The sequence below is a fragment of the Nuphar pumila genome, chromosome 15 (assembly GCF_984573655.1).
Source record: "Nuphar pumila chromosome 15, dmNupPumi1.hap1.1, whole genome shotgun sequence".
Classification (NCBI taxonomy): Eukaryota; Viridiplantae; Streptophyta; class Magnoliopsida; order Nymphaeales; family Nymphaeaceae; genus Nuphar; species Nuphar pumila.
In genome coordinates, this window is record NC_143263.1 from 16,219,681 (window position 1) to 16,246,399 (window position 26,719).

At 37.8% G+C, this 26,719-nt stretch overlaps 1 protein-coding gene across 5 annotated transcripts; it reads left to right on the forward strand.

Annotated features, from left to right (window-relative positions):
• Positions 1–62: 62 nt before the first annotated feature.
• LOC149814629 (universal stress protein A-like protein) lies at positions 63–21,349 on the forward strand. 5 transcript variants are annotated; one of them, XR_016427870.1, is made up of 5 exons: positions 76–318; positions 2,026–2,147; positions 2,241–2,359; positions 20,383–20,606; positions 20,747–21,349. XR_016427870.1 is itself a non-coding variant. In XM_089988704.1 (5 exons), the coding sequence occupies exons 1-4, from the start codon at positions 135–137 to the stop codon at positions 20,489–20,491; spliced, it is 534 nt and encodes a 177-aa protein (XP_089844830.1). In that variant the 5' UTR covers positions 76–134; the 3' UTR covers positions 20,492–20,521; positions 20,747–21,349. The 5 variants fall into 5 exon arrangements, 3 of the variants coding, with proteins under 3 accessions (XP_089844829.1, XP_089844830.1, XP_089844831.1); XR_016427871.1 differs by lacking the exons at positions 20,383–20,606; positions 20,747–21,349 and adding exons at positions 12,006–12,191; positions 12,280–13,886; XM_089988704.1 differs by having other exon boundaries at positions 20,383–20,521.
• Positions 21,350–26,719: the final 5,370 nt, after the last annotated feature.

Here is a 26,719-nt window from a genome sequence, read left to right on the forward strand (position 1 = left end):
ACGAAGCCAAGCGAGGTTCGAAACCACGACCTGCTGCTGCCACCTGATAGAAAAGTTAAATAGTTGGAATGGGGAAAGCAGCCAACCGTCGGAAAGCCAGCGAGAGAGAGAGAGAGAGGTGGTCGTAGCAAGCGATGGAGGAGGGTCCGACGAGGATCATGGTGGGTGTGAACGAGTCGACGGTGAAGGGTTGCCCCCACCCTTCCATCAGCAGCAGGAACGCCTTCGACTGGCTCGTCAACAAGCTCATCCGCCCACCCAACCCTTCTTCACCCTTCAAGCTCCTCTTCCTCCACGTCCGAGTCCTCGACGAAGATGGTAACCTCCAAACGATCAATCATATCCATTCGACCCCTCCCCACCTTCTCTATCCTTTCCATTTCCTCCATTTTCCCTCTTTTCTTGGACGTTATTTGTTTGGTTTATTTGTTTACTTTCTCTCTCCCTCTCTGCTAGTGTTGTTTTAGGAGAAATTCACAAATCTTGTTGATTTATATGGAAATATTGTTGTTGGTGTCTTTCTAATTGGAATATTCTTTGCTTTGCGGTTCTTGGTGTTTCTGGTCTATATAGGAAAGTTGTTTTCTAGTTTGTTTAACAAGAATTTTGCTCAAGTCACTAGCAAAGCAGCAAGTCGCTAGCCTTGTTCTTTGAAAATCTTTCAGTGGTGCTAAATATCGCGGGTCGTCGTTGTGATATTCAGAGTGTTGTTTTATAGTTCTTGAATCGTGGTTATGTATGTCGTTTGTATCGTTTCTGTTGCATTTTTCATTTTGATGGTTTCTTGGCCTTGGTAATTTGGCATTTTCTTGATGTTTTGATGATTTTTGGTGATTCGTTCTATATCGTCTACTTTTGAAAGATTTCCTGGAAAGAGTAACTTCAATTGCGATGTAAAAATAGATAATAACTGATTCCATGTTCTGAAACTGTAAGCATTATGTTCATTCTTGATCTGGAGGTCCTTGGTATATTACGTGCATGCTTTTCCTCTATTTGATCATTGCAGATAATCATGTAAGGTTGTACTTTGGTACAATCTTAAAAGTAAAGGCAATTATCAAGTGTTTACAGTGTGTGTTAGACAGGCTTTTGTTTTCTTGTTTGAGAATAAGGATTAGAAGCTAAAGGTTGCGACCTTTTGCAACATCCGAAAGATGTGCATGTATGGTCTTACTGATTTCAGAAGAAAGGCTTTCTGAATATACTAAAACAGTTGCTGAATGTGTAACTTTATGGGGTCAGGGAACTGCATTGAAGCCGTTTCATTCGCATTAACTTGTAAATTTATGGAATAATGACTAATATTGTCAATATTTTGACAATATCGCACTTTTAACACAATATTTTTCAATGGACATTATTATGGTGAGAAAGCAATATTTTCAAAAAACCTCATATTTTCAAAATATCACATTTATAATGTGATTTCAACACAAAAACATTTGTGCAATTTCTGTATGATGTATATGTTTACTATAAGTGTCCACATGTAGTTTATGTTTGATCTTCCTGAGAAAAATCCAATTTGTAAAAGTGTCACGAGATTTTCCATTCCCAACATTTGTGACTATGCTTTATGGTTCAGTACTGGAGTCATGCTGATAGACTTGGCTGTATCTCTATGTTAATCTCTTTCTGTTTGTCTGCATGTACTGACCTTCCATAGTCCATAATCCATATTATTCTTGGGATCCTCCTCATCTATGATTCAGTTGCTTGAGTCCCTTGTTTTGAATTTCACTACACTTGAGACAAATCGCTGTGACGTAGTAAAACTTCAGTTTTAATTTGAAGAAGGGTGGCTGCATTGATTATGTCACACAGGCTAGCATGGCCATTTTGATTTGGCATCTTTTACAAGTGAACGTCTCTTTGATTCTTCATGATCTCTTTTGTTACCTGATATAGTGATGCTATGCTTGGTGTAATTTGCTTAATTTATTTTGTAGCTTCTTATGTTTGATACCTTGTAGTTGAAATTCAATACTTGCTGACCGGTTATGTGTTATTTGTTATAACTAGAGTTCAATGACATGGATAGCATCTATTCATCACCAGAAGACTTCCGAGATATTAGGCGAAGCAACAAAATTAAAGGGTTTCACTTATTGGAGTACTTTGTTTCACGCTGCCATGAACTTGGTGTAGGAAACCACCTTTTTTGACCTATGAATTTATTTTCTTTGTTTCTATTAAGTACTAATGATAACTTTTTATATGACCTTCATTACTTGAAGGTTCCTTGTGAAGCATGGATAAAGAAAGGTGATCCAAAGGAGGTTATTTGCAGTGAAGTAAAGCGTGTTCAACCAGATATTCTCGTTGTTGGGAGTCGTGGACTAGGTCCATTCCAAAGGTAATTTCAACCAACAAGTTCCATGCACAGTTTCTGATAAAAGTATCTCTCATATATATATATATATATATAGTTGCAATAATTAGGCTATCATGTTAGAAATAGGCAAATTGTGGGGCTTATTGTTCTTTATAAGTTGGCTTGTTTCTTTTCTCTCTTTGTTTTTAAATTTGTCGTGCTTTGAATTGACTAGCTGGCAGAGTATCCCTGGTGAGATTCAACCCCAATATAGCTCAGTCTAAGATATTTGCATTGCATGCTTGGGCTTATTTTGTAATTTGGCTAGTATTTTACGTGACATGAAATATGTTGACCCTAATTAGTAAAAAGAATATAAATTTCTTCTCATGGAACCTTACCACTTCCTGGAGGCTTTTATTTGGAAACCCAGATCTATTGTATGGTAAGTGTCTAACTTTAGATTGCAACACAGAGTCTTTGAACTCTATTTTCCCTGCCATATCATGCATTCTTTTAGCGAATCCTCTAAAATGATCTTAGTGGAAAGTAGTCATGTGGATGGTCCTAGCTGACTAAGGGTTTAAGACTTTAAGTTGCATGTATATTGCTTGGTTGAGGTAAATGTTAGCCAATTGGCGGTCATCTAGGATGATTATGCTCTTCTTGATTGTGCATGTTTCTTGGATGGTTGATGACCCTAGCAGTGGCTGCATGAACTGTGTGTATTGAACATTTCCTTCCCCTCTCAGAGGCGGAAATATCGTGTTTAAGCGAAGGCCCAGTTGTCCTGTAAACTATGAATAAAAAACAGAAAGGAGGGAGAACGGGTGGACAGAACTCCCCTTTTTCCGAGAATTCATAAATCCCTAATTCATAAAAATTTGTGAATGACTCCACACTTCATTTTGGGTCATTTACATTGCCAATCACACATGGAGGATTATTTAGCAATGATAAATACAGATACCAATTCACTTTTCCGAGCTGCACATATGGAACCAATATTTTACTCGATTTTATGATTTCTTCACATTTTCATTATTTTTGTTTAGAAGATTTTATGATTTCTTTTCTGTTGCTGCAATTAAGAGGGATCTGACTTGGAGTCTATGTAGTTAAAAGCCCCTACTAGGCACCGACTAGTCGGTCTAGGCGTAAGTAAAACGCCTAGGCTTTGCAATTCCTAGGTGGGCACCTTAAAAGATACCAATTTTACCGACTAGGTACCGACTAAGGAGCCTAGTCGGCAACTAATCTGCCCCCGCCTAAGCATGAGGGCATTTTAGTCATTATTCTTATATATTCTGTTATATATATATATATTATATGTGTGTCTTACTTTGCTTTTGAGATATTTTCTGTAAAACATTGAAAGCATGCACAATTAGTTTTAATTGATTGTGTTTTTTTATATATGCGTGTATTACTTTGTTTCTGATGTATACATGTTATTTATATATGTATGTGTTATTGTGCTTTTGTGAAAGGCTAAAAGCATATTTTGTTGATTATGCTGAATATATATATATATATATATATTCTGGTTATGTATATTAATATATTTTGTGAAAGCATGCGTAATTTTGTACTTGTATAATGAAAACATCTTGTTAGTAAAAGAATTAAACATATTTTTATGTATATTTTGTATATTTTTTTATATTTTAATTGGGGTATTGACTAGCCCCGCCTAGTCCTCGACTAATCTTTTTAGGGGTCTACCGACTAGGCACCGCCTAGCGCTTTTGACTACATAGCTTGGAGTTAGTAACATATTGACACTCACAAAGATAAGCTTTTCATTACATGTCTTGTGAAATGTGGCAGGTATATATTTATGCATAAGCAACAAACACCATAACTTATAAAACTGTCAGAGATTAATATTCATGACCCAGCAAGGTAAGTTGGTCACCAACCATTATATATCAAGGATAAAATGAAGAAGTAAAACAAAGAACTAATGATTAGCCATGTCAAATGGTTAGATGTCTTTTTTGGTGTCTTGAGGTAATGATAGTGATGATGTTCAGCTTGTGCCTATTTAAAAACTTGTAGCTGTGGGTCAAAACGAATAGAATTAAAGTGAGGTTAAAACATAAAATAAGAAGGAAAATAAAGTGAAAAGCTAAATAATCTGCCACTGAAAACCCCTACAGAAAGAAGTTTAATATATAACCTATGTACTAGAATAAAACATGGAAGAAAAACAGGAATTAAATTTATGACTTCCTCTTGCAAGCCCACAGAAATACTGCCATAGATAACACTGGTTTTCATGTTAAAACATTCTAAAGAAAATGTATAAATCTTAGTTTGATTTCTAATGAGCCAAAATGTATATCATAAGTTCTATTCAATATTCTTAAATGCACATAATTGTTAGTTTATTTTTTTATAATAGTATTTGATTTATTTAAACTTTGAGAAGCTCTTAATGAGCTAGCTTTAAGCTTGAGCTTGTATCACTTACTAAATGTGCAAGCTCTGGTATCTCATTGCCCACCCTCACTTTTCTTGAGGTACATCCACGAGCACCAACAGCATAAAAAATCCATGTGACTGTTTGAGATGCTTGTTTTAGACAATAGTTTATTTTAAATTGATATATCTTCCTATGAGACGAGCATATTAAATCCATAAGACCATGATTGAGATACTTTCTGTAGACCACAGTTTACTTTATTTGGACATTTTTTACATGATTGCGTTCAGTATATCCCATGCTCTGTGACAAATATCGCGATATTTATAAAAATATCGCCGATATATCGTGAGAAAATTGCCTGAAAGTTTAAAACGTCAATTTCTTGCGAGATTTTCAAAATGTGACAAATATAGCGATATTTATATTTTTAAAAGATATTTATCGTGAAAACCCCCGAGATTTTTATTTTTAAATGTGTTTTATATATATTTTCTTACAAAAAATAAATTTTTTTATATTTTTAAATTTATTTTTTATTCTCGAGATTTTGCCGAAAAAAATGCAAGATTTATGAAAAATTTTAAAATCTCCCAAGTTTTTTGCCTGCCGAGATTTTGCCGTTTTTAACTTTTGTCACTATGATCCCATGGAGTAGGAATGCAAACAGGTTGGGTTCAGTTCAGATGTGGGTATTATGAGATCTGACTAATCATATGTGCCCTTGTTGGAGTTGGATTAGGATGCGGACGTGAATAAGAAATAACTGAAACTAAATCTTAATCTGACTGTGAGGTTAATGAATGAAATCTGCTTAAATATGTGGTTTGGGTTGGATCTTGCCATTAATGTTTATCAACTATGTCGTTTCCACATATTATCACTAGCGTGCAAGCAGTTGGTTTGACAACATAGGATCAGATATGTTAATTCAATGTGTTTCTATTATGGGAGGATCGGGGAGATGGCCAAGAAGTAATTTGACATACAACAGCCAACACAACAGTGAATGAGAAGAACCATTTCTAGATAGTAATAGGGATGGCAGTGGAACGGGGCGGATGCAGGGGACAAGGTCCACCCCCGCCCCGTCTCAAACTTTTGCCCTCCATCCCCGCATGGGTTTTGATTTTAACCTCCATCCCCGTTCCAAACGGAGTGAGGCAGGGTGGGGCCCCGTTTCCTCGGTCCTTTTGCCACTGTCGCCTTTAGCCTTTCACCGTTAGGGGAGGGAGAGAAGAATATGAGCTTGTGCGACTCGTTAGTGGAAGGAGAGGAAGGAGAGAGGAGAGATTCGAGAAAGGGTTTTATGTTAGGGTTAGGAATATGTATATATATATATATATATATATGATTTTATAATATGTATAAGGGTATAATAGTAATTTTCTTAATGGGGGATCAGGGATGGGATGGGGCCGGGCAAGAGTAAGTCCGTCCCTGCACGGGTTTTGATTTTAACCTCCATCCCTGATCCATTCCCCGTTTCATGTCCTCCATCCCTGGTCCAAACGAGGCGGGCCCCGTCCCCCCCCCCCCAGTCCACTGCCATCCCTACTTGTGACTCGGTGAGTAAACTCATTTACTCACCCAGGTCATATTAACTTTTAAATGTATTAATCAAACAGATATATAGGTAGTTACATATATAAATATATATGATATACAGTTACATGAGTATATATACATAATGCAAAATATATACATTGTAAACTCATGCAATATATAAATAAATACATAAATAATTTACATATACATATGACTCAACTGAGTCATAAGTTGACCCAAGCGAGTCATAGCGAAGTCATATGAAAACTTGTTTGACTCGGTTCTTGTGGAAAACCTGGTCATCCAATACTTTGACTTACGTAGAGGGCTGAGCCCATGGTTACCAGTTGAGGAAGCGGGAGGGGGAAGTGATACGAGAAGCGAGAAGCGTGGCACTTTCAAAATTTTAGGAAGCGGGAAGCGTGGAACGATTTAAAAGTGAATCAAGAATCGTCTTGGAAGCGACCTAGGAAGCGAGGGGGAAGCGAAACAAAATAAAAATACAAAAAAAAAATGAAAAAAGGGGGAAGCGCGGAGGAAGTGAGCTTCCAAAAAAAAAATCGGCGCTTCCCAGTGCGTTTCGGGAGTGCGACATTTCACGCTTCAGAAACGCGCTTCGGGGAAGCACGCTTCCCCACTAGGCTAGTCACCTCCGGTAACTCTGGCTGAGCCAACCAACTCATTGAGTTGACTCGGCGATTTGTTAAACATTACCTTGGACTTTGGCATACTTGATACATTCTTTAGTCAACTGAATGTACAACATAATTTGACAAAGGATCTATGGGCAGCAAAATAAATATGTAACACCTATTCAACAGAATCCCCCACTGCAAGGCCCATGATGTTTAGATTGTAGAGTTGTACATCATGTTACAAGTGATCCAGGTAAGCCTCTTCATGTTGTGGTATATTATATTCTAAGCAGAGTCATAAATATAGGTGATATTTTGAAAATATCACTATAAATTCATAAAAAAAACATTTCAAAGTTCAAAATATCATGATATTTTTAAAACATCAAAAATTTGCAATAATATCACAAAATTATCAGTTTTTCGTTTTTATTTTGTTTCTATATATTTTTCTTCTTTCTTTTTTTTACTTATTTATTTTATTATAGGTGTATTTTATTGCTTATCTTTGTTATTTTTATGTTTTAATTTTTTTTTAGCATAAAGTATTTTCCAAGAATTTTCCGAGACATATCAACCAAACTTGTACTATCACGAGAAATTGCCTTGCTGAGTATAGCCGAGACTGATGTTTGTGACTATGATTCTAAGTGAAGTGATCACTTATGATAAAAAACATCTATTCGTCACACATGTAGGGATAATTGTAATTCGTACAAGATGTTCTCTTCAATTGTCTATACACTTCCTATTTCTAGTATTAAAAAAATTGATTTTAATGTCCCAACTTATGGATTAGACCAACTCTTGCAAACACATCTTCTCTATATTATATTTATGTGAAGTTGTGGAGACCTTTCTATTTTGAATGAAGCTTGGTTGTGTTCCAATTCATTGTCTTCTTGTCTACTACTCTTGTTAGATGTGGAAAAATCTAATAAAGAGACTAAGTTGTGGCATTCGCTTAGTCATTGCAACTCAAGTTATTTAAATACTTCAGTAAAGACCTTGTTTCTTTTGAAAACAAAACTTGTGATCCTTCTTTTATTTGTTCCAGTTGTAGGCTTTCTAAGAGTCATGGATTCTGATATATTTTTATTCTAATAAAAAGAGCTTCATTCACATTTGAACTTGTTCCTTATGATGTATGGGGCACTGTATCAATCATGTCTCTGTCTTAATGACAATTTTATGTGAACTTCATTTTTTATTGTACCCTTTTTTATTTAAATCTTCTTTCTGAAATCCAAGGGTAAGTCCGTTCTAGCTTTCAAATGTTCATTCTTGTAAGATTCTGACCTATGAAGTGATGATGGTGATGAACATATACGTAGCTCGTTTTACCAAATACTTGCATGAGTTGTCTTCTCCTAAGACATCTGAATAAAATGGCATTGTGGAAAGGAAGCATTGGCACATAATAAAGGCAACAATCACTATAATTGGTGGTGCAAAATTGAGGATAAATCTATGAAGTGAAGCTTTCACACTACAGTGGATCTCATTAATCTTATGGCTTTGATCTTTTTGCATGGAGATATCTCTTTAACTTTGTTGCATGGTAAAGATTGTAACTATCATCTTTTACAACCCAAATGTTTCTAGTCCGCCCCAATATTACCTGCTCCCAAAGCAAGAATTAGTCAGTTCATCAGCTTTGATGATGAATATAAGAGTTATCAATGTTAAGGTTTAGAGGCAAAATGTGTCCTCATATCCATGCATGCCTTCTTTTCATGAAGATGTGGGCTTCAGCCCAATGATACTAGTGACTCCACTGAAGGTCTCACATTTCACACCTTTTGGCCATCTAGGATTGATTGCAGTATTGCTGAACAGGATCCTCATGATGCTACAGCTAACGATGATCGTAATGCACTGCAGCACGATGATAACTACTATTTTCAACTACATATTGATATAATTGAAATTGGTCAGCCCCAAAATACTATCACACTAGTTGGTCACTCACAAAAGGTATTAAGTCAGCCATTTTTAGTTGTTCTACCATTTCTGTCACGAGTACGAAGATCTCTGACCTGACTGCACTTGATATGCATATTTTTAATGATGATGGGCAGCAAAGTGTGAGCCCATCTATGCAAGTAGAAGGCAGCTGTGATACTCTCATATCTATGGAGCAGCATCTACCATAGCACAAATCCAATAGAATCTAGCATGTGTTGGAAGGATGCTTGAATCACAGGGTGTTGTCCTTGGACTGCAAACTCGTTGATGTATCACTAGAGTAAGCCTATGTTTCTAGTGAAAATGAGTTATGTTAGCGAAAATGTGTAATCCTCACAGACGATACTGCATGAAGTAAAGTTCCCTAGGGAAATTTAAAAAAAGAAATCTTGCATGATAGAGTTTTACTTTAGATGGGATTAATGGAGATAATGGATGGTTGGTTACAAAACTGAGGGGTCTCACGCGATGTTGTCAGTATTAATGTGAATCAGCCTGAATCAGCTGATATGCATCGAATCAGTTGATTCACCTCGAATCAGGCTGAATCAGACCGATTCAGCCAATCAGGGTTGAATTGATCCTTATTTTTTTTTTATATTTTTTAGTTTTTAACGATTTTTTAACTAAAAAAAGAGTTAAAGTGACTGATTCAGCTCGATTTGGTTCTACTCTCAATCGATTTGAAAAATGATGCAGTCCAAAACTGATATTTACAGCATCGGTCTCAGGTTGAATCCTGCAGGGTCATTCCCCAGCTTGCCTATCCAAAAAGATACTTTCAGCAATATGTTACCAATGCTTTGTCATAAAATGTTTTCAACAGTCTGTAGCTAAGGACTGCCAAAAGAAAATCATTTTTCCTACAGAAAATTCAAAATTTTGAAGGAATTAGTGAAGCATCCTATATTTTTAAGGAAAGTTGTTATCTTACTGGAAAAACCTAGTCCACCAGGTCACACCAAGCAAGACTGTATTGTTTCCACGGCTTAGGTATTGCTAGGTCTCAGATTGTATGCTGCTTGAGTCAAAGATTTGCCTGTTTAGGCGAGGTCCCATTTTGCTTGCCTAGTGCCTAACCCTGTGCATACCATAAAAGTTATGGCTTTAGGGCAAGGCATTATAGTAATTCTCTGTGCTATTGGTTGAGAAGCATGATCCACTTATTTTTTTCTCCTATAATTTGTATAGATAGGTTGGAAAGTTGGTATAGATGCAATTCTTTATGATGTTAATAGATTTGATAAATTTAAAGTTATGAATGTGATTTTCTTTTAATGCGAATTATCTTCATCTGTTTATCATGTTTGTTGCAATCTTGTGCATATGTGTGTACTATTAGGTATGGTGCTATGCATATGCAATTTTTCTTAACGTGTGGTACATTCTTTATTTTCCATGTATGTCTATTTGAATGAGGGTTTGTAGTTCTGTTTGTATAATATAATGGAACTTATGAATTGATTGAAATCATGGATTATAATCATGACACAATTTCTCTTGTGAAATTTTATTTTTGGTTAATTTAGTTTATTGGGGCCAAGCACCACCCAAACTAGGCTAGGCTGACTTTCACAATCTGCCAAAAGAAGAGTATTCTAGCTTGTGCATTTTTTCCCTTTGTTTTCTCTTGAATTTGGTGAAACAAGGATTTTGACCTGCATTGACCAGCTATCCAGTCAAGTTACGTGCACCTTATTTTGAGGTAGTCTCTAGTCTAAGGCAAGTGTTTCAACCATGAGGCACATCAAGAAAAAACAATGCAGGCTTGCATGATGTGGGAGTAAAGATTGTGCAGATAATTCCTATTTGACTTGAGTTGGCATGAGGATATGTATGTAGGTGATAATAACGTTGTGGCAAGTGGATTAAAGATTAAAGGTAGTGTTCAAACAGACTAGAAATTGTGATATTGATTGTTAGGTGAGATTGTAATCACCCAAAGGTAAAAAAAGTTTTCTAAGTTCATCAAACCTTCAGGCTAGTTGTGAGGAGATTGAGTTTTGTGGTGTTCAAATGAGGATGTTTTTTTTTTATATTGAGAAACCTCCCCCAGGACCTAGTCGATTCTCCTTGCCTGCTGTACTTATGGTCGCTGTACTGGCAGCATAAAGCTCTGTGGGCTTACCCCGCCCTCAGGGAGTCACCAAGCTTCGGCTTGCGCAAGAGGTGACGCCCATGGGATTTGAACCTAGACCGCCCACCAAGCAGCCTAGTCCCCATCCCACTGCGCCAAATTCCTTGGGGCTGAGGGTGGTTAATTGTTGGACATATGTTCTCAAGTAATTCTATTCGCATGTATATATTCTAAAAGTAATTCCATCCACTTGTAAAAAGTTTATATAAATTGAGGCTTTAACCTCTATGGTTTTTGAAAGGGAGGCTAGCAGTGAAAAAAACATGACTGATGATTTTATCTTGAACATTCTAAGTGGCATCAACAATAGGTATAGGTAGTTTGTCTGATATTCCGTATTTGAACTCATTTCCAAGGGATTCTGTGATCTGGAGAGTGAAGGTGATTTCTTAATTAACAAATACAGTTGTGTGTGAGCTGGTGTGGAAGAGATACTCATAGTACAGCTTCAGAAATTTATCTGTTTTGAACAAAATGCTAAAATCATATCTGGCTTGAAATTCCAATGATCTGAGTTTGTCAATATCCGATACATAACGACATGTATTTGGACCCACTCAGTTCCATGTCCTAAAAATCAAACCAAGTCGTTTTTCTCATCTTGGTTTAAGTTGTTAGGTTGCTCACCCAAGACAATCAAGAACTTTCTCAGATAACAGCTTGGCAGTACATTTGTCAGATTCATGCAATTCAGTCTCTTTCTGCTCCAGCTAGATGTGCTCTCTCTTGTGTTCATTCCAGTTGATAATGTTACTAGTGAGGAGGAAGCAAAGCATTTTTTCTTAGGAGAAAGCTTGTCTTCAGAGTTCAGACCTTTCAATCTGGAGGACACAAACCCACTTGTGTTCCGTAAACAAGAGATGGAGGAGGAAGCAAGAGAGTGTTAATTTAGTTTATTTCTAATTTAGTTACCTTCTAGGGTCAATGAATTTTTTGATCTTTTTGTTAATTTATTGTGGAATTTTGATTCAGATATTTTCTAGTAAATACAATCGAAGCAAACTTCTGAAAGCATAGTTTCCAAAGAAAGAAGTGGATTCAAGAAGCATTGCACGAAGCAGGAAGTGAGCAGCTAGTGTTTGATAAATGCCTTAACAGGTGAAGTATGAGGAGTTTAAGAAGCATTAGAGGAAGCAAATAATAAATAAGTGGAAGAAGGTAAGAACTGACATGAAAAAGAGTATTTAAAATGTGTTTTCCTAAATGCATTTTCCAGCCTTTAAACCAAAAGCCACACATTGTACAGGGAGCAAACCTTGTTCGCGTTTGAACCTGGGCAAGATACCTGCGCTCGCCAAGACATGGAGGACTTCCTTCGGTATGCTTTTTGTCTCCCTTATACGAGTGAAGACATCTCTGTCTCAGTGGGCTGCTTTGGCGTCAGGTATAGGGCAGCAGAAAACATTTTGTATTTGCCATTAGCCTACATTATTCTGCAGTGTATTTTAAAGCCAACCCATGACAAGTCTATGACCATCCTTATAGAAATTCTTCTGGATGGTAGTTCAGGAACTGTTGACTCTACTCGAGCTATGTTGTCTCTTGCCTTTTGCAAAAACCCCTCTTCCACCAAATCCTTAACCTCTTCCATCAATTGGAGATAGGGGTTCCCAGTTGTTTTAGTACTTATCATCTATTTGATCTCGCCTGCCTGGCATGGCATGTCATAACTCTTTTGTTGTGAACTCTGTTTCACTTGTTCATTCAGTCGCTAGTTCTTGTCCCCTTTTTTATAAGGCTCGTATCGTATTCGGTACAATTATCATATCGATACAATGTGACTCGTATGATACATGGGTATATTGTATTTTACAATATGCTCGTATGATACATGGACATATCGTATCATATGATACACCCTACATCGTACAAGTCGACCCCTTTTATTTTACTTTTTCAGTGCTGGAAAAGTGGTGAACGACCACTTATGAAGGCCTTTTTTTAGCCTCTAAGGGTCATTTTGACCTCGTTTTTTCATGTTTTCCCTCCCCAAACCTCTTTTTTAATCCTACCCACTCTATCTTGAGATCAAATCCACCCTAAAATTAGGGCTTTTACTAGATATGAGCCCTAGAAGTGTGATTTGCCTCAAATATTACCCATTTCCATCCTACACTTGTTTTTTGGCTTCTAACCCTTAAAACTTGCTCAATGGTGTGATTTACTCTAAACGCGCCCATTTTTATCCTACACACCTTTTTTTTACCTCTAACCTTCAAAATCGAGCTCTAGGAGTTTGATTTATGTGGGATTAAAGTTGGAGGAGGGCTTCAAGTATCAAAACCAAGGGTAAGCTCATTTCTTTTGATGTTGTTTTAATTAATTTATTTATTTTTGCCTTTAGCCATTTTTTAGTCCTAAATTTGTTATTGATCTTAGTTTTTTTTCTTTTTTCATCTTAAATCACCTATTTTTATATTCTTAAATATCAAAATCATGCCCTAAAGGTCGATGGACGGTGGAGGTTGTGGCTCAAATGATCTAGCATGGAAATATTGCAGATCGGTGGATTTAGGGACACCTTTGAAAGGGATAGTAAAATGTAACTTTTGTGGTTTTGTAATACATGGTGAATTGTATAGATTTAAATGTCATATCGTAGGGCATCACAACTCCATTGTATGGTATGTCATCGTATTCCCTTTGATGTTTGTGTCAAGCTTCTTACGAGTCTCATAGAAAATGATAAACAAAAGGCACGAGTACATACAACATTCATTAGAGAAAAAATGTCAGAAGTTTTTTTTTTTCAGAAAATGAAGATGAACCATCAACATCTCAAGCTAGTGAACGTTGCAACAAACAAAGAAAATCATTGAGCTGATATATATATATATATATATATATATATATAATCTATTTTGATTTTTAGTTTGTAACCTTGTGTATGATCTTTCTTGGTCCTATCACTGTATTATGTTAAGTTGTAAACTTTTTGACTTTGGTATGCAATGATATTTTATTTTGATAATTAGAGTTAGTAATGGTTGGATGTGATGACCCGGTGGGGCAGTTTTGTGAGATTGTCAACAATTTTGAATGGCGTAATGTTTTGAGATACAAATTCTATCGTGGATTGATTAATGGAGGTGTGCATCGCATGTAACAACACATTGTTCGAGAACTCGGTGCTCTAGTGTGATCATGTGTGCGAGTTTCAGATGATGCATGTGCTATAATATCTGACAATTTTTGGTGAAATATATAGGAGATAACACGAATTGGCACGTGCGCAGGGCCTTCATGCACTGGTATAACACAATGCCGAATCTGATTTAGATGAAGAGCAACAAGCCCCAGTTGCCCCCAACAGATGTCATTTCTGATTATAAATGAGGAATGTTTGACAATGAAGACGATTGATGAGGCTTGTTGTAGTGACATATGTAGTACTTTTGAGTCTTTTCACTTTTTTAGTCATGTAGTCAACTATGTAGTTGTAGTGAACTTCAATGTTATTGACTTCATGAGTTTATTTAGTAAACTTTTAGCCTTTTAACTTTTGTAGTTATGTAGCAAATTATGTTTCTATGTTTTATCAAGTATCAAGTATCGTCCATGCTATTGGCTTTATCTAAGGTGTAAAACTCGCAAAAAAAAACTTGTTTTGGACCCGGGTCGGGTCGGGTTCGGACCCGACCCGGGCCCCTTTTCTTTAGGGTTTTAATAACCCGACACAAGAGAAAGGGTTTTGAGAAAACCCTTTCTCCTGTGCGCCGCCCCCCACCGCGCCTTCAACCCGATAAGGGAAACCCATCGGGGTTTCCCCTTTTGTCGCCCCTCCCCGAGCTCTTTAAGAGCGTTGCGGGAGGGGAGGATCGATGCCCCGCCCCCCTTCTCGTTCCCTGCAGGCGAAAGCCTCGTCGGCAACCCCGACCGCCGCCTCTCCTCCTTCCCTGCGCACGCCACCGACCGCCGCCGCCGTCGGTCTCCTCCCAGGTATGCCGTCTCCTCCTCCTCCCTCACCCCTGTGAGTGATAGGGAAACCGACGGGAGGTCGGTTGCCCCCTGTCACCCCTGTTCCGAGCTCTCTCTCTCTGGCAGGGGTTAGCCCCCTGCCGCCTCTCAATCTCCGGTAGGCAGGGGCAATGCCCCTGCCGTTTCCTGTTTCCCGGCAGGCAGGGGCTCGCCCCTGCTGCCCCTAGAGTTTTGGCACGCAGGGGTAATACCCCTGCCGCCTTCCCATCTCGGCTGGCAGGGGCGATGCCCCTGTGTTTTGCTGGGCTGGCAGGGGCTCGCCCCCTGCCGCCTCTTGGCTTTTGGGAGGGCAGGGGATATCCCCCTGCTGCCCCTTGATTCTCGGCACACAGGGGGCTTGTCACCCCCTGCGCCTCCGTGAATTTGTCAGGCAGGGGTCGAGGCCCCTGCCATTTGTTGGTTCTTCAGGGAGGGGCCGAGGCCCCTGCCATTCCCCGTTCTTCAGGCAAGGGGGCCGAGGCCCCTGCCGTTCTCTGTTCTGCGAGGTAGGGGCCGATGCCCCTGCCGTTCTTAGCTGGCACGCAGGGACCAGTGTCCCTGCCACTTGTTACCTTCGTGAGGCAGGGGCCGAGGCCCCTGTCGGCTGTTTTGGCAGGTAGGGGCCGATGCCCCTGCCATGCGTGACCTTGTTTGGCAGGGGCAGAGGCCCCTGCCCTTCGCTTCCTTGTCAGGCAGGGGCCAAGGCCCCTGCCATTCGCTTTTTGGCAGGCAGGGGCTGAAGCCCCTGCTATTTTATTGTTCTGTCGGAAGGAGCCGAGGGCCCCTGCCGCCTTGCTGTTTTCGACAGTGGCTCGTCCCTGTCGCCTAAACCTACACATGTCCTCGTCGCACCATTAATTATATTAGCAAAATTGAATATTTAACACTTGCATATTTACGCAACAGCTCCCGATCGTGCTCCGCGGCTCAACCCTCGTATTATCCTCACACGTAGGCGTACGCAGCTGCACGACATCCCAAGGTAGGGGAAAGTTGCGCAAAAAGGGCAGTATATGAACTGAATTAAGTTGAAATAACTAAAACAGTCATGCTAGATATGCCTAAGTCATACTTTATTTCCTTCCTGTACTTATCTGTCTTGCGTATTTACTTGCTTGCACGCTTATTAGTTGAGATATAGATTTGTACCGTGTTCCTCATTTGCACATTTACTTGCTTGCTTAGATGTGTGACTGATGTATGGTTTCGTACCTCATGCCCTGTTTGCATAGTTACTTGCTGGTTTAGGTATTCAATCGATGTACAAATTTATACCTCGTGCGGTTTGCTTATACTTCTTTCGCTCAATGTGCGATTTTGCATGTCGAGTATTACTTAGTACTTTGCTATCACACTATAATGTTCTCATGCTCGCAGTTATGGTATACAGGTCGATGCAGCCTTCTATATATCCTGTCCTTGCTAATTTTTGAAGGATGCGAGTTGCGCTTGTGCACAACAGTTCCTTTTAAATGGATTCCTTATGCGAATCCAGTTTTCAGATGCACCGTTTTGCAAAGGCGAAAATTGGAAGTCTTGCAGGTTGCGAAAGTGCGACTAAGTTTTTTCAAGACAATACTTTCGAATAAAATGTTTTACAACTATAATGTGATATTTTAATATGATTCAGAAACCCTGAAAATGGTCACAACTTATCAAGGGTGCAACCTTGCAAAGCAAGCTCGAAGGTTTTGGGAGTTTCAATATATATCAAGTAAGTCTCTCAAATTGCCGTGTCTTTGGAGAACGGAAGCTAGACTCGCAACGATCTCCTGCATGCAATGTGTATCGTCACTTCAAAAGAGTGATTCGAGGCAAATCTCGTATCGTACAACATGCCATTGTGTTAATATAAATTAAAAGACTTGATCTTATGAAACAAAATAATTATTGTATCACTTCTCTTATAAAGGATAAATGTTGGGGTTTCTTTTGAGAAACCGTTTCCCCCGTTTATCGTAGTTGTATCTTTTAATAGGTATGGTCGTACCTTTGGACAGGTACGTCATGTTGGTGTTACGATGATCGGTTGAGCGGTATATGGTAACCTCGAAACGTGTTTTGGCACCTTATTGCAATCATGTAATATTGATGATCGCCTAACAGGCAAGAGGCTCGTGAGGGTCTAAAGGACTAGAGCATGACAAATATGAAATTGAATGATTGTACTGTGTACTTTTACAAAGCAGATGTGTTGGGGATTTCATATGAGAAATTCATTCCCCTCTCATCGTGATTGTACTTTTGAACATGTACGTTGTGTATTACGATGAGTAGGATGAGAGGTCCATGTTTACCTCGAACGTGCAATGGCGCGTATAACACACATAATGGTGATGGTTTCGCCTTCACAGGCAAGATGCTCGAGTGGGTCGAAAGACCAGAGCATGTAGAACGGGGCGGCGGTTAAGAAACCCCCGTCGTGCTCGTTCGACATGGCTCGTCAAGAGAGAGGACGGATGGTACAAAACTCCGATGGACAGGTCCTTTAATGGCAGTTACGGGCAAAAGACTCAGATTCCCCAGTCATCGGAGTTAGGGGAAATGGGCTACAAATGGTAGCTTACAATTGGATGCATCCACAAACCACCTATGCCTTTGGGGATTTACTCTCTTGGTCACTGGTCATCCCCTTAGGAGCGGACTCAGTCAGCCATCCGGGTTATCTAAAACACATCGCATAATAAACCCCTGGACTGGTCTCGATTGTTTCTATGTTTCGTGCCTTGCGCGTACCCGCCTGACCAGTTAATATCGAAACATAATTTAAATCTGATCACACAATTTGTTGAGTTATGCCCATATGAAAGTTATAGGGTACAACAGGTTCAATACTTATAGAATTGTGTGTGTGGTTGATGAAGCATTGTATTTTGCTAGTTAACTTTCTTGTGCAGTGCTTTGCTTGTAATAGTTAGCCTACTTGTGCTAGTAAAATGCTTGTAAAAATTTTAGCATTGTGTTCATGATAGTTGCTCTGTGAATCTGTTGAAATTAAATTGCTATATAATTGTCTGTCTACTTGACATTAAATTATTCTGCTTAATTATGTTCAATATTGTCATGTCTGTGCACCTACCAGTTTTTAGCGAAACTGACCCATTTTATGGGCAGGTAATGGATAGGTAATACAGTCTGCGATGGCACGATGGCGTGATGAGATCAAGATAGAGCTCTTTTCCTGACGTTTCGCTCCTGAGGACATGTTGGTAAATTTGGTATAAAGTGTGTTTCAAAATTTCTCTTTTATTAAACCGTGAGTTAATAAAACTGTTTTAGTAAGCTTCTTCTTGGTTTCAACAAACGAATTCTCAATTATTGGAACTCCATTTCGAAACCATTTGATTTCAATGGTTGTGCGGGATTTGACAAAAGGAAAGTTTACGCTGTAATGTGCTTAAGGTTCATTGACTTGTGGTTTTAAAAATATCATTTTTCGCTGAAGTATTATTTAAACTCTGATTATTGTATGATTTCAAAGCTTTCTAAACCTTTCTAAAAAGTTACAAGTCCTGGATTTTTGGGGCGTTACAAAGGAATTATTGAACTTTATTTCATGTGAATGACATGTCAATAGTCTACTATATTTATTTTTATGTAATTACTTGTTTTAAAATTTTGTACTCTTTCTTGTTTATATTCTAAGTTTTACATTTTTTTATTTTTAGATTTTTCTGATTTCTTGTGATTTTTATTTTTTTTTGCTTAATTTAAATGTTTTTTTCCATATCTTACGATACGGTACAATACACCCATATTTCAGGCCCATGCGATACGGGTTCCGATACGCTAATTACAACATTGTTCACACTTTTGAAGTAAGTTTTCGAGGTTCTAAGAATCTTTATGATACATTAGCTGACCAAAAAACTATCTGAAACATTCAATGTACTTGTCATTGTGGTGATTGGTTTACGTACAACCCAATAATCACTGATCTTCAAAAGCATACATGAAAATGCTGCAGTTAAGATAAAGAACATAGGACAAAAGGAAAATTACTTTCCTATTTAGAAGAATGCAGCCATAAAATAAATAAAGTTCATGGATAATACTTTTTTTTAATCATTGACAGGTTGCAGAATCCATTCCTTAGTATGTCACATGGGCAGTCCATCTTTGCTGCTGAACTTCCCATACTAGTTCTTTTTTTTTTTCAGGCATTCCCTTGCATGCTGGTAATAACGTGGAACTCTATAAAAATGGCTGTACCCATATCTACAGCGGTATTTGTTGATTTACTAGATGATGTTGCAACCTTAGCAGAGTAATGTGGGGAAAGAATTAACTTCAATCTACATTCCTATTTATGTCTTCTGATGTGAATTGGCCAAGGTATCAACCATAGTAACTTTGCAGGGCAAGGTTGTGGATTGTTGTTATTCTTGATAAGGAAAACATGCTCTTGGGATGGTGTTTTTTATACAAATTTGAACACTTTTGCCGCAACTATTAAACTCGTAGTGTTCTCTTTTCTGGAGAAGGGTAAATGCATAGCTAATCATCTTAAATCAGGATTTACCTCTAATAGTACTCTTTGAGTTTTGTACAGTATAGTTAGTTGGCAGGGGCGGTACAGTAATTCCAGCTTGCCAGAAAATAAACAAATCAAAGGATGATATACATGCTTGTTTCAGAGCTCTAATCTATAAGATTCCATCTTTAAAGCTATTGCTTCCAAACCAAATAGTTGAATAATTTATTCTACCCTATTTTATATGATGTAAAATATATCTAAACTATATTTTGTTACTACCTAACAAGCCTATACAATCTGAGCCGAGCACCTATTGTTCATGTTCGGCTTTCTGTGCCTATTTTGTGAGTTAAACTGTTGTACTCTGCAGCATTCACCATTTTTCTTTAAGAAGTGATGATCCAAAATGGGATCCATTTGCAAGACCTTCTTGAGCCTAATGCACTAGTGTAGGAATGTGTTCTAACAGTTGGGTTGAATCGGACTGTCCAATGCGAGGTCCAGCCCAGAGTGGGTCCTACCTACGTCCAGCATTGGTTTCATGCTCCTGAACTTCGTTTTAAACATTCATTTGGGTGCATCTAGTTTTGTCTTGCTCACATGGTATCACATTGATACATGAATGTGAATGCGAAAAGTATATTTCCTCTTTTCAGGAATATACCATTAATATCGACACGGTAATCCAAGAACTTTTTGTACATGACTATGAATCACAAGCTTTTTTTATGTTGAAAACATGGTTCTAAGGTTGCTTTGTTCAAGTTAGGGGTTTCGATAGGTTAAAAATTTGGGTTTTTCCAGAACCAACTCTCTGAAATTGTTCTTTACTGTCTAGAAGTTGGGTGTGGCTTTTCTTGAAAACTCTGGCATCCATATACATGTATGGGAGATTTATCTTGTGCTCTCTGACAGGGTATTTGTTGGAACTGTAAGTGAATTTTGCACAAAGCATGCAGACTGCCCAGTGATCGTGATAAAAAGGAAGGCAGATGAAGCACCACAAGATCCAGCCGACGATTAATTTCTTGCATGGCTTCTGCAGTTTCCCTTTGTAATCCACTCTCAGAACATATACTGCATAAGTGCATATTACATTACAAACTGGTGTACATACTCAATACTACGATGAGAAAATGGTTTGTTGCACAGTGTTAAGGACTGTTTGTCATTTAGAATTGCCCATTGAGGCCTGTTTCTGTCACTTAGATTGCCCATTATCAACATTGTTTGCTTGTTATTAACTGTCTGATTTGGTTGTGGGCATGCTTTCTTTAAGCCTGCTCTCTGTGTGCCAGCTCTTGCGTGCATGGTACTATCTTGGCAGAATCTTTGGCACGCGAGTGGCAGCAAACATGTAGGCAACCAAGGAGGCAAGCAAGTGTGATTATCATGGACAGGATGGCAAAAACAGGCCCAAAGGAGCCCTTAGCATGGGGTGTTTCATTCGCAACAGCATGTGGACAAGCTTCATCTGGCGGTGGACCTGTGGTTGAAATGATACTGGGAGTGGCATTGTTGCCTGGTTACCAGAAAATCTGTGGCAGTCTCACCTGAAAACCGGGAAAAGAAAAAAGAAGCAATGGCTTTTTTTCGTTGTTTGATGCATCAGAACTGAAGGTTTTGTGCTTGAAGTGTAGTGGAAGGCATGGATGCAAAAAGAGGGAGCTGACTGGTAAGGAAATTGGGTGTTTGAATGGCAATCACAAACTTTTGATGAGGAAAAGGTGAAAGGCGTCTATTGTTTGGTTTAACTCAAGACCCCAAGGGGCTGCCCACATGGTCTCCACTTTGTGATGGGGTGGTTCCCTCCTACCCTTAGTTCGAGATCCCATGTAGACACCCCCTCTTTCTCAATGCAAAAGAGGAGGCTTCCTGGGGGTTGAAGGGGAGGCTCCGTGGGGATCGAGAGGCTGCTGATGGAAACTTTTCAGTGATTCAATATGATGCTTCTTTGCTGCTTATATAATGTGTATGGTCGGTACCCATCCCAACTGTATCCATTTGATGGCCCCATCTTCATAATCGAAGCCAGCCCCTTGTTTTGCAGATGGGACAATGACATGGGATCAATCTCGCTGGTCTCGATCCATTCCCATACTCCTTATTGGGCATTTAACTCTGATTACTATTTGCAACTCCCCACCATATCCAACAAGAGAAATGGTCCCATTAGTGGGTTTCATACCCAAATCCAATTATGATACAATCCTATTTACAATTTTGAAAATAGCCACTTGCCAAAACTGTAGTTGTACCTCTGTGTTGCTGAAAAAACAACTCCTGTGCTACTGAAGAACCTGTTGGAGACCCTCCTACCGTGTTGCTGTGCACATTTGTCCCCTTCTTTCATTTGGGTTTGTCACCCCTGCACATTGCTCATGCTTGTTGGTGTGAACTTTGGACTGAACCTCGCGAATAGGCCAAAGAGTTAATCAGATTTGGTAGCACGACACCTCTAATTAGATAACTAATTATGTCACATTTTGTAGTAGTGTTGGGAAACAAGCTAAGCTGCTCGTGAAAATACTCGTGTTTGGCTTGTAAGTAACTCGTTCGAAGTAGGTTCTACAAAGAGCATGAATAATTGGTGTTTGGCTTGTCTTAGCTCTTATAAACTGATTAAGTAGTAATAAATGCATTTTAAATATATTTTACATCATATAATATGGTGTAGCACAAATTGCTGAAGTTTCCAGTTTCTAGGAAATAGATTTAATGATAAAATTTTATCTCTTCCATCTTTAAAAGAATGTATTTTTTTTACAAAAAATGATCATACTGTCCTAAAATGTTGCATTTTTTGAAATATCTACCAATTTGCCGAAATCCTTCTCAGGTCCAAAATTCTGATTCAAAACTTTTTTTAGGATAATTTTACCCTTTGCACAAGTGAACCAATTAATGTTTGTGCAATAGATATGTATGTTGTCCGAAGGTCGCAACATCTCAATAATAAGGAGATTCACATGAAAATTTTGTGAGCATAATAAAATTTTGTGAACATGGCCAAGTTGAATATTAACATAGGAGATTTGTATAAGAATTCTTTGATTCACAAGCTTAATGCGAACCTTCTAGAATTTAAAAGTTCGAGTTTGGCAGGTTTGCTCTATACATTTGCGAACGTTCTGACTTTCGTGCATATAATATGCGAACCTCCTTTAACTAAAAAATCGCATATAGTCAAGACATATGTCCATAAATATATGGTGCGATATTAGCAAATGTCTTACATTCACAAATTTTATATGCAATGCAAATCTATTTAACATGTGAATGCCTTAAGGTTAATTATGAATGTTCTTGCATTCACATGTTTTCTAGTTTGACTTTGGCATGTTCGCGCCATACATTTGTGGATGTCCTCTTGATCTTCACGCAGACGACTTACAAACCTATTTTGTATATGTAGACCTTTTGACCTCAGTTGCGAACCTACTGAATATTCACATATTCAGCATGCGAACTTGTCAAGTTCGCAAATATTCTAATTTTCTTTGCACGAATCTCCCGACCCTTGTGTGTTGCAATTGCGAAGCTCCGTGCGTGCATTAAATAACTTTACATATGTACAAAAGTTGTGCTTTGTATTTGAAAACCATTTTTGTATAACATAGGGTTTCTTTGTGAGGGTTTTGTAGTCCCCAATCTATGTGGTCCTCAATTTGTTTTTTGGCAAGTTTTTCAGGCGAGGAATGATTGTTCTTGCCTAAGCTCCATTGTGCGATGAGATTTTTAGCGTCAGACACATTAATGACAACAAGATTTTTTTGTAAGCACAAGTTTTGCTTATTTTAACCATTGAAGAAGATATTTTAGAAAACAATGACATGATTCTCAAGTTATTTTTACATATTCAATAGCTTATTCTATTTTTTTAAATTCAATTTTATGTTAATCTCCTTTGTTCGCATTTTAATTCAAAAGAAACAATATCGACCCATTAGTATTAGGGTCTGGACCTACCTAGATAGGTCCGCTAGCTAATCAAGTTTGATTTTTGGTGCACATAAGCATGATATAAAATGGATATATCAAATTTTATTTTCTGTGCACATAAGCATGATATAAAATGGATATATCAAATTTTATTTTCTGTGCACTTAAGCATGGAGCATAATACATCTGCATAAACTAAATTTTCATGCTCATAAACATAGTACCACATCAAATATGAGATTTTTGTGCATATAAGCACCACATCAAGTATGAGATTTTTGTGCCTATGAACACCATATCAAAACTAAAATTTGATTGTATATGTATAAAATTTATGTGCATATGAATACCATAACAAATCTAAAATTTATGATTTCATATAAGTTTTTAGTTAAAAGAAGTTCACATATCATCTTCGCGAAGGTCTAGGCATCCGCAAATGTATGCCGTGAATCAACAAAGCTTGAACTTTTAAATTTTAAAAGGTTTGCACTAGGCTTGTAAATATTAGAAGATTTGCACATTTTAAATGTAAATCTCTTGTGTTGGCAGACTGACCTAGTAGATAAATCAGGAGTATGGAAACCGAAACAACAATTGGAGCAGAGAATGTGTTTGCATTATAAGGTCTCAATTGATCAGATCGTGCAAGTTCGAATTGATGTAACATAAAGACTATTAGTCCGAATGCGCTGTGGAGAGCGACAAAAGTCCACACACCGCCTAATTGGCACCAACGAGTAAAATCTCCTTGTGCTTCTGGGCCCATTTAAATTTTTTCTTTCCGTTCAGCTGGATTTCCTTTGTTTCATACATCTTATAAGGATTTCACCTTCCTTCCAAAGAAATGGAAAGGTCTTCTTCCACGAATCTCTCTTCTTCTTGTTCTATCTTCTTTGTTTTAGAATCTCTTAAGATAACCATAGCCATCGAATGAACATCAACTAGTTTGCTTGCATGAATGCTAAAAATATCCTAAAAAAAGATGAGAATCTGCAATTTTAAAAAATTAGTAGGCATTTTAGCTTTCAGCAAATTAGTAGGCATTTTTAAAAAATGCTCCATTTTTTTAAAGATAGTATGGCCATTTTTCATGTTTTTTATAATCTTATTACTTCCAGCTCTAAAACAATGTATTTTTTCTACAGATAAGCTGGCTTGAGCTTAGCTCATTTAGCTTGGGTTGAAGCAAAATTTCATCAAAACATTACCAAAAATTATGGTTTCACTTTCTACATTCAGCTGCTTTTAGCTAGTGGAAAGTCAATGCCCAGAAACCTATATAAGTCAAATTGAAATTCTGATAGCTATAGCACTCAGTGTGCAGCCCACCAAGTCAAGGTGTGAGGCTAAAACTCAAAAGGTCGATTCTCAGTAATGGGGGGTCCCTTGGTGTTTTGTGAATTGTGGCTCCAAATAGAACTTATTGTGTTGCCTTCTTCTTCGTTGGTGCAAGTGTGTTGAATCAAGAGCAGACAGCAAACGCCTTAATTACGGTCGATTTATGGTGCAGAAATGTCTGTCGCTATAGAGGGGCCCACCATTCCCCTTGTGCCATTTGGGCACCAACTTGGCCATGTGGATTGCTTTAGTAGGAACAACCTGTTCTATCAATTGAATGGTTTTTCTATTTTCATTAAAAAGCAATTTTAGTTAATTAAGTAAAGTTGTATTTCTCTCATGCTTTTCATTTAAAGAAAATCTCTCTTAATTAATAAATGTAATTTATTACTTTCAATTCCTAAACCTGTTTTTTTCTCTTCATCCGCATTTTGGGTGTGGAACACCAAGGACAATGGGTTGAAATGTCATGGTTCATCTAAACTTGACATTGAGTTTTGAAGTACTAGATCCAAACCAAACCAAAATATGAACCGTATTTTACATTTGAAATCGGAAAAGATTAGATTTCATCCCGTTGTGAACATAAAATTTGTTAAAACATTGACCTAGTTGAACCTAATAGGTCCAACAACATAAATTTTGATTCAATTGGATACTAAGATAGACCGATTTTTTAGACTCATATTGGAGAAAAAAAAGTGTGGGAATTAATATTTATGATGGGTCCAATATCGACATAAAAGGTCGAACCTTTGGATCTAGTCCAGATTTGGATTCAAACCAAACTTGATGCTGAAAATTCTGATTTGGAATTGGATCTGGGATCGAGCCTGTATCTGACTCGTTTGCACCGCTACTTCTGATATTAGCATATGTTATGTATGTTGGCATAAATGGATTGGGTTTATTTTGTTGGATTTCCAAACCAAATCTTGCAATCTTTTATTGGACAAAAATCGCAAATTAAGATATGGATGAATATTCAGATTTTATTAAAACTTTCTTGATTAGACTTTGTTTGGATCCAGCTCTGAATCATGATTGGCATCGATAGGATCTATTACAACTTTCTTAAAGACAAATAAAATCCATTTTATTTGCATTGGATCAGACAAAACCGAATCCAGATCCGACTATACTAAAATCCAATATTTACACATAACCTAATTCGGCGCTCATCACGTTGTGCATATGAAAAGAACTTTACCTACCCGCACACACATACCATTTATCTCGTGCAATCAACATGAAAATAAACAAAACAAATTTTTCAAACGCGCATGTAGCTGTTTAACATTAGTCAATAATGCACCTAAGCTTTTAAGAAATATCTAAAAACACACTTAAATTTTCTTCTTTATTACGCAAAGCACAATTGGGTTATCCTAAACCCAAGTTTAGTTAAGAGTGAAAATTTAGTATCTTACCATATTTTTTTTTGGAAAGGCAAGCTGGGGTTAGGCTGACCCCCATCAGTTATTATTCAACGTACCTGGGTTTTGAACCTGCTACATCCCACCATGAGGAGACCTGCATTGACAGCTCCTACCAACCACAGGGAGCTCTTGTTGGTAGCTTACCCTCTTTCTTTCACGTACAAAAGATGTTTTTTTTTGCTCTCTCTCTCTCTCTCTTTGTAAAGTCCACAAATTTTGTGAGTTTATTTTCAGTATTTTATGGAAAAATTCATCAACCATGAATAAATTGATGGACTTTTGGATATTAAAAAAGTATAGAACTTAATCAAACTCATTATGGATCTAGATCTCGATAGAGGATCCACACATATCAACATCCATGAAACCTTATTCCAATGATACATTTGACACTTGTGAGATTCACTGAATCTCTTAGTTTATTAATGTTTGGATCTAGTATGAATCTGAGCTTATAGAGTCGTATAACAAGGACTCAGATCCATTTAGTGGACCCGATTCGGGTTCAGAGTATTTCAGAAAAATGAAAC

Bases quoted from the DNA above. Each gene is read 5' to 3' on its own strand.
- LOC149814629 (XM_089988703.1), top strand. From the start codon at position 135: ATGGAGGAGGGTCCGACGAGGATCATGGTGGGTGTGAACGAGTCGACG. The intron at 319-2,025 runs GTAACCTCCAAA...TGTTATAACTAG, and splicing joins CCGAGTCCTCGACGAAGATG to AGTTCAATGACATGGATAGC. The intron at 2,148-2,240 runs GTAGGAAACCAC...CATTACTTGAAG, and splicing joins CACGCTGCCATGAACTTGGT to GTTCCTTGTGAAGCATGGAT.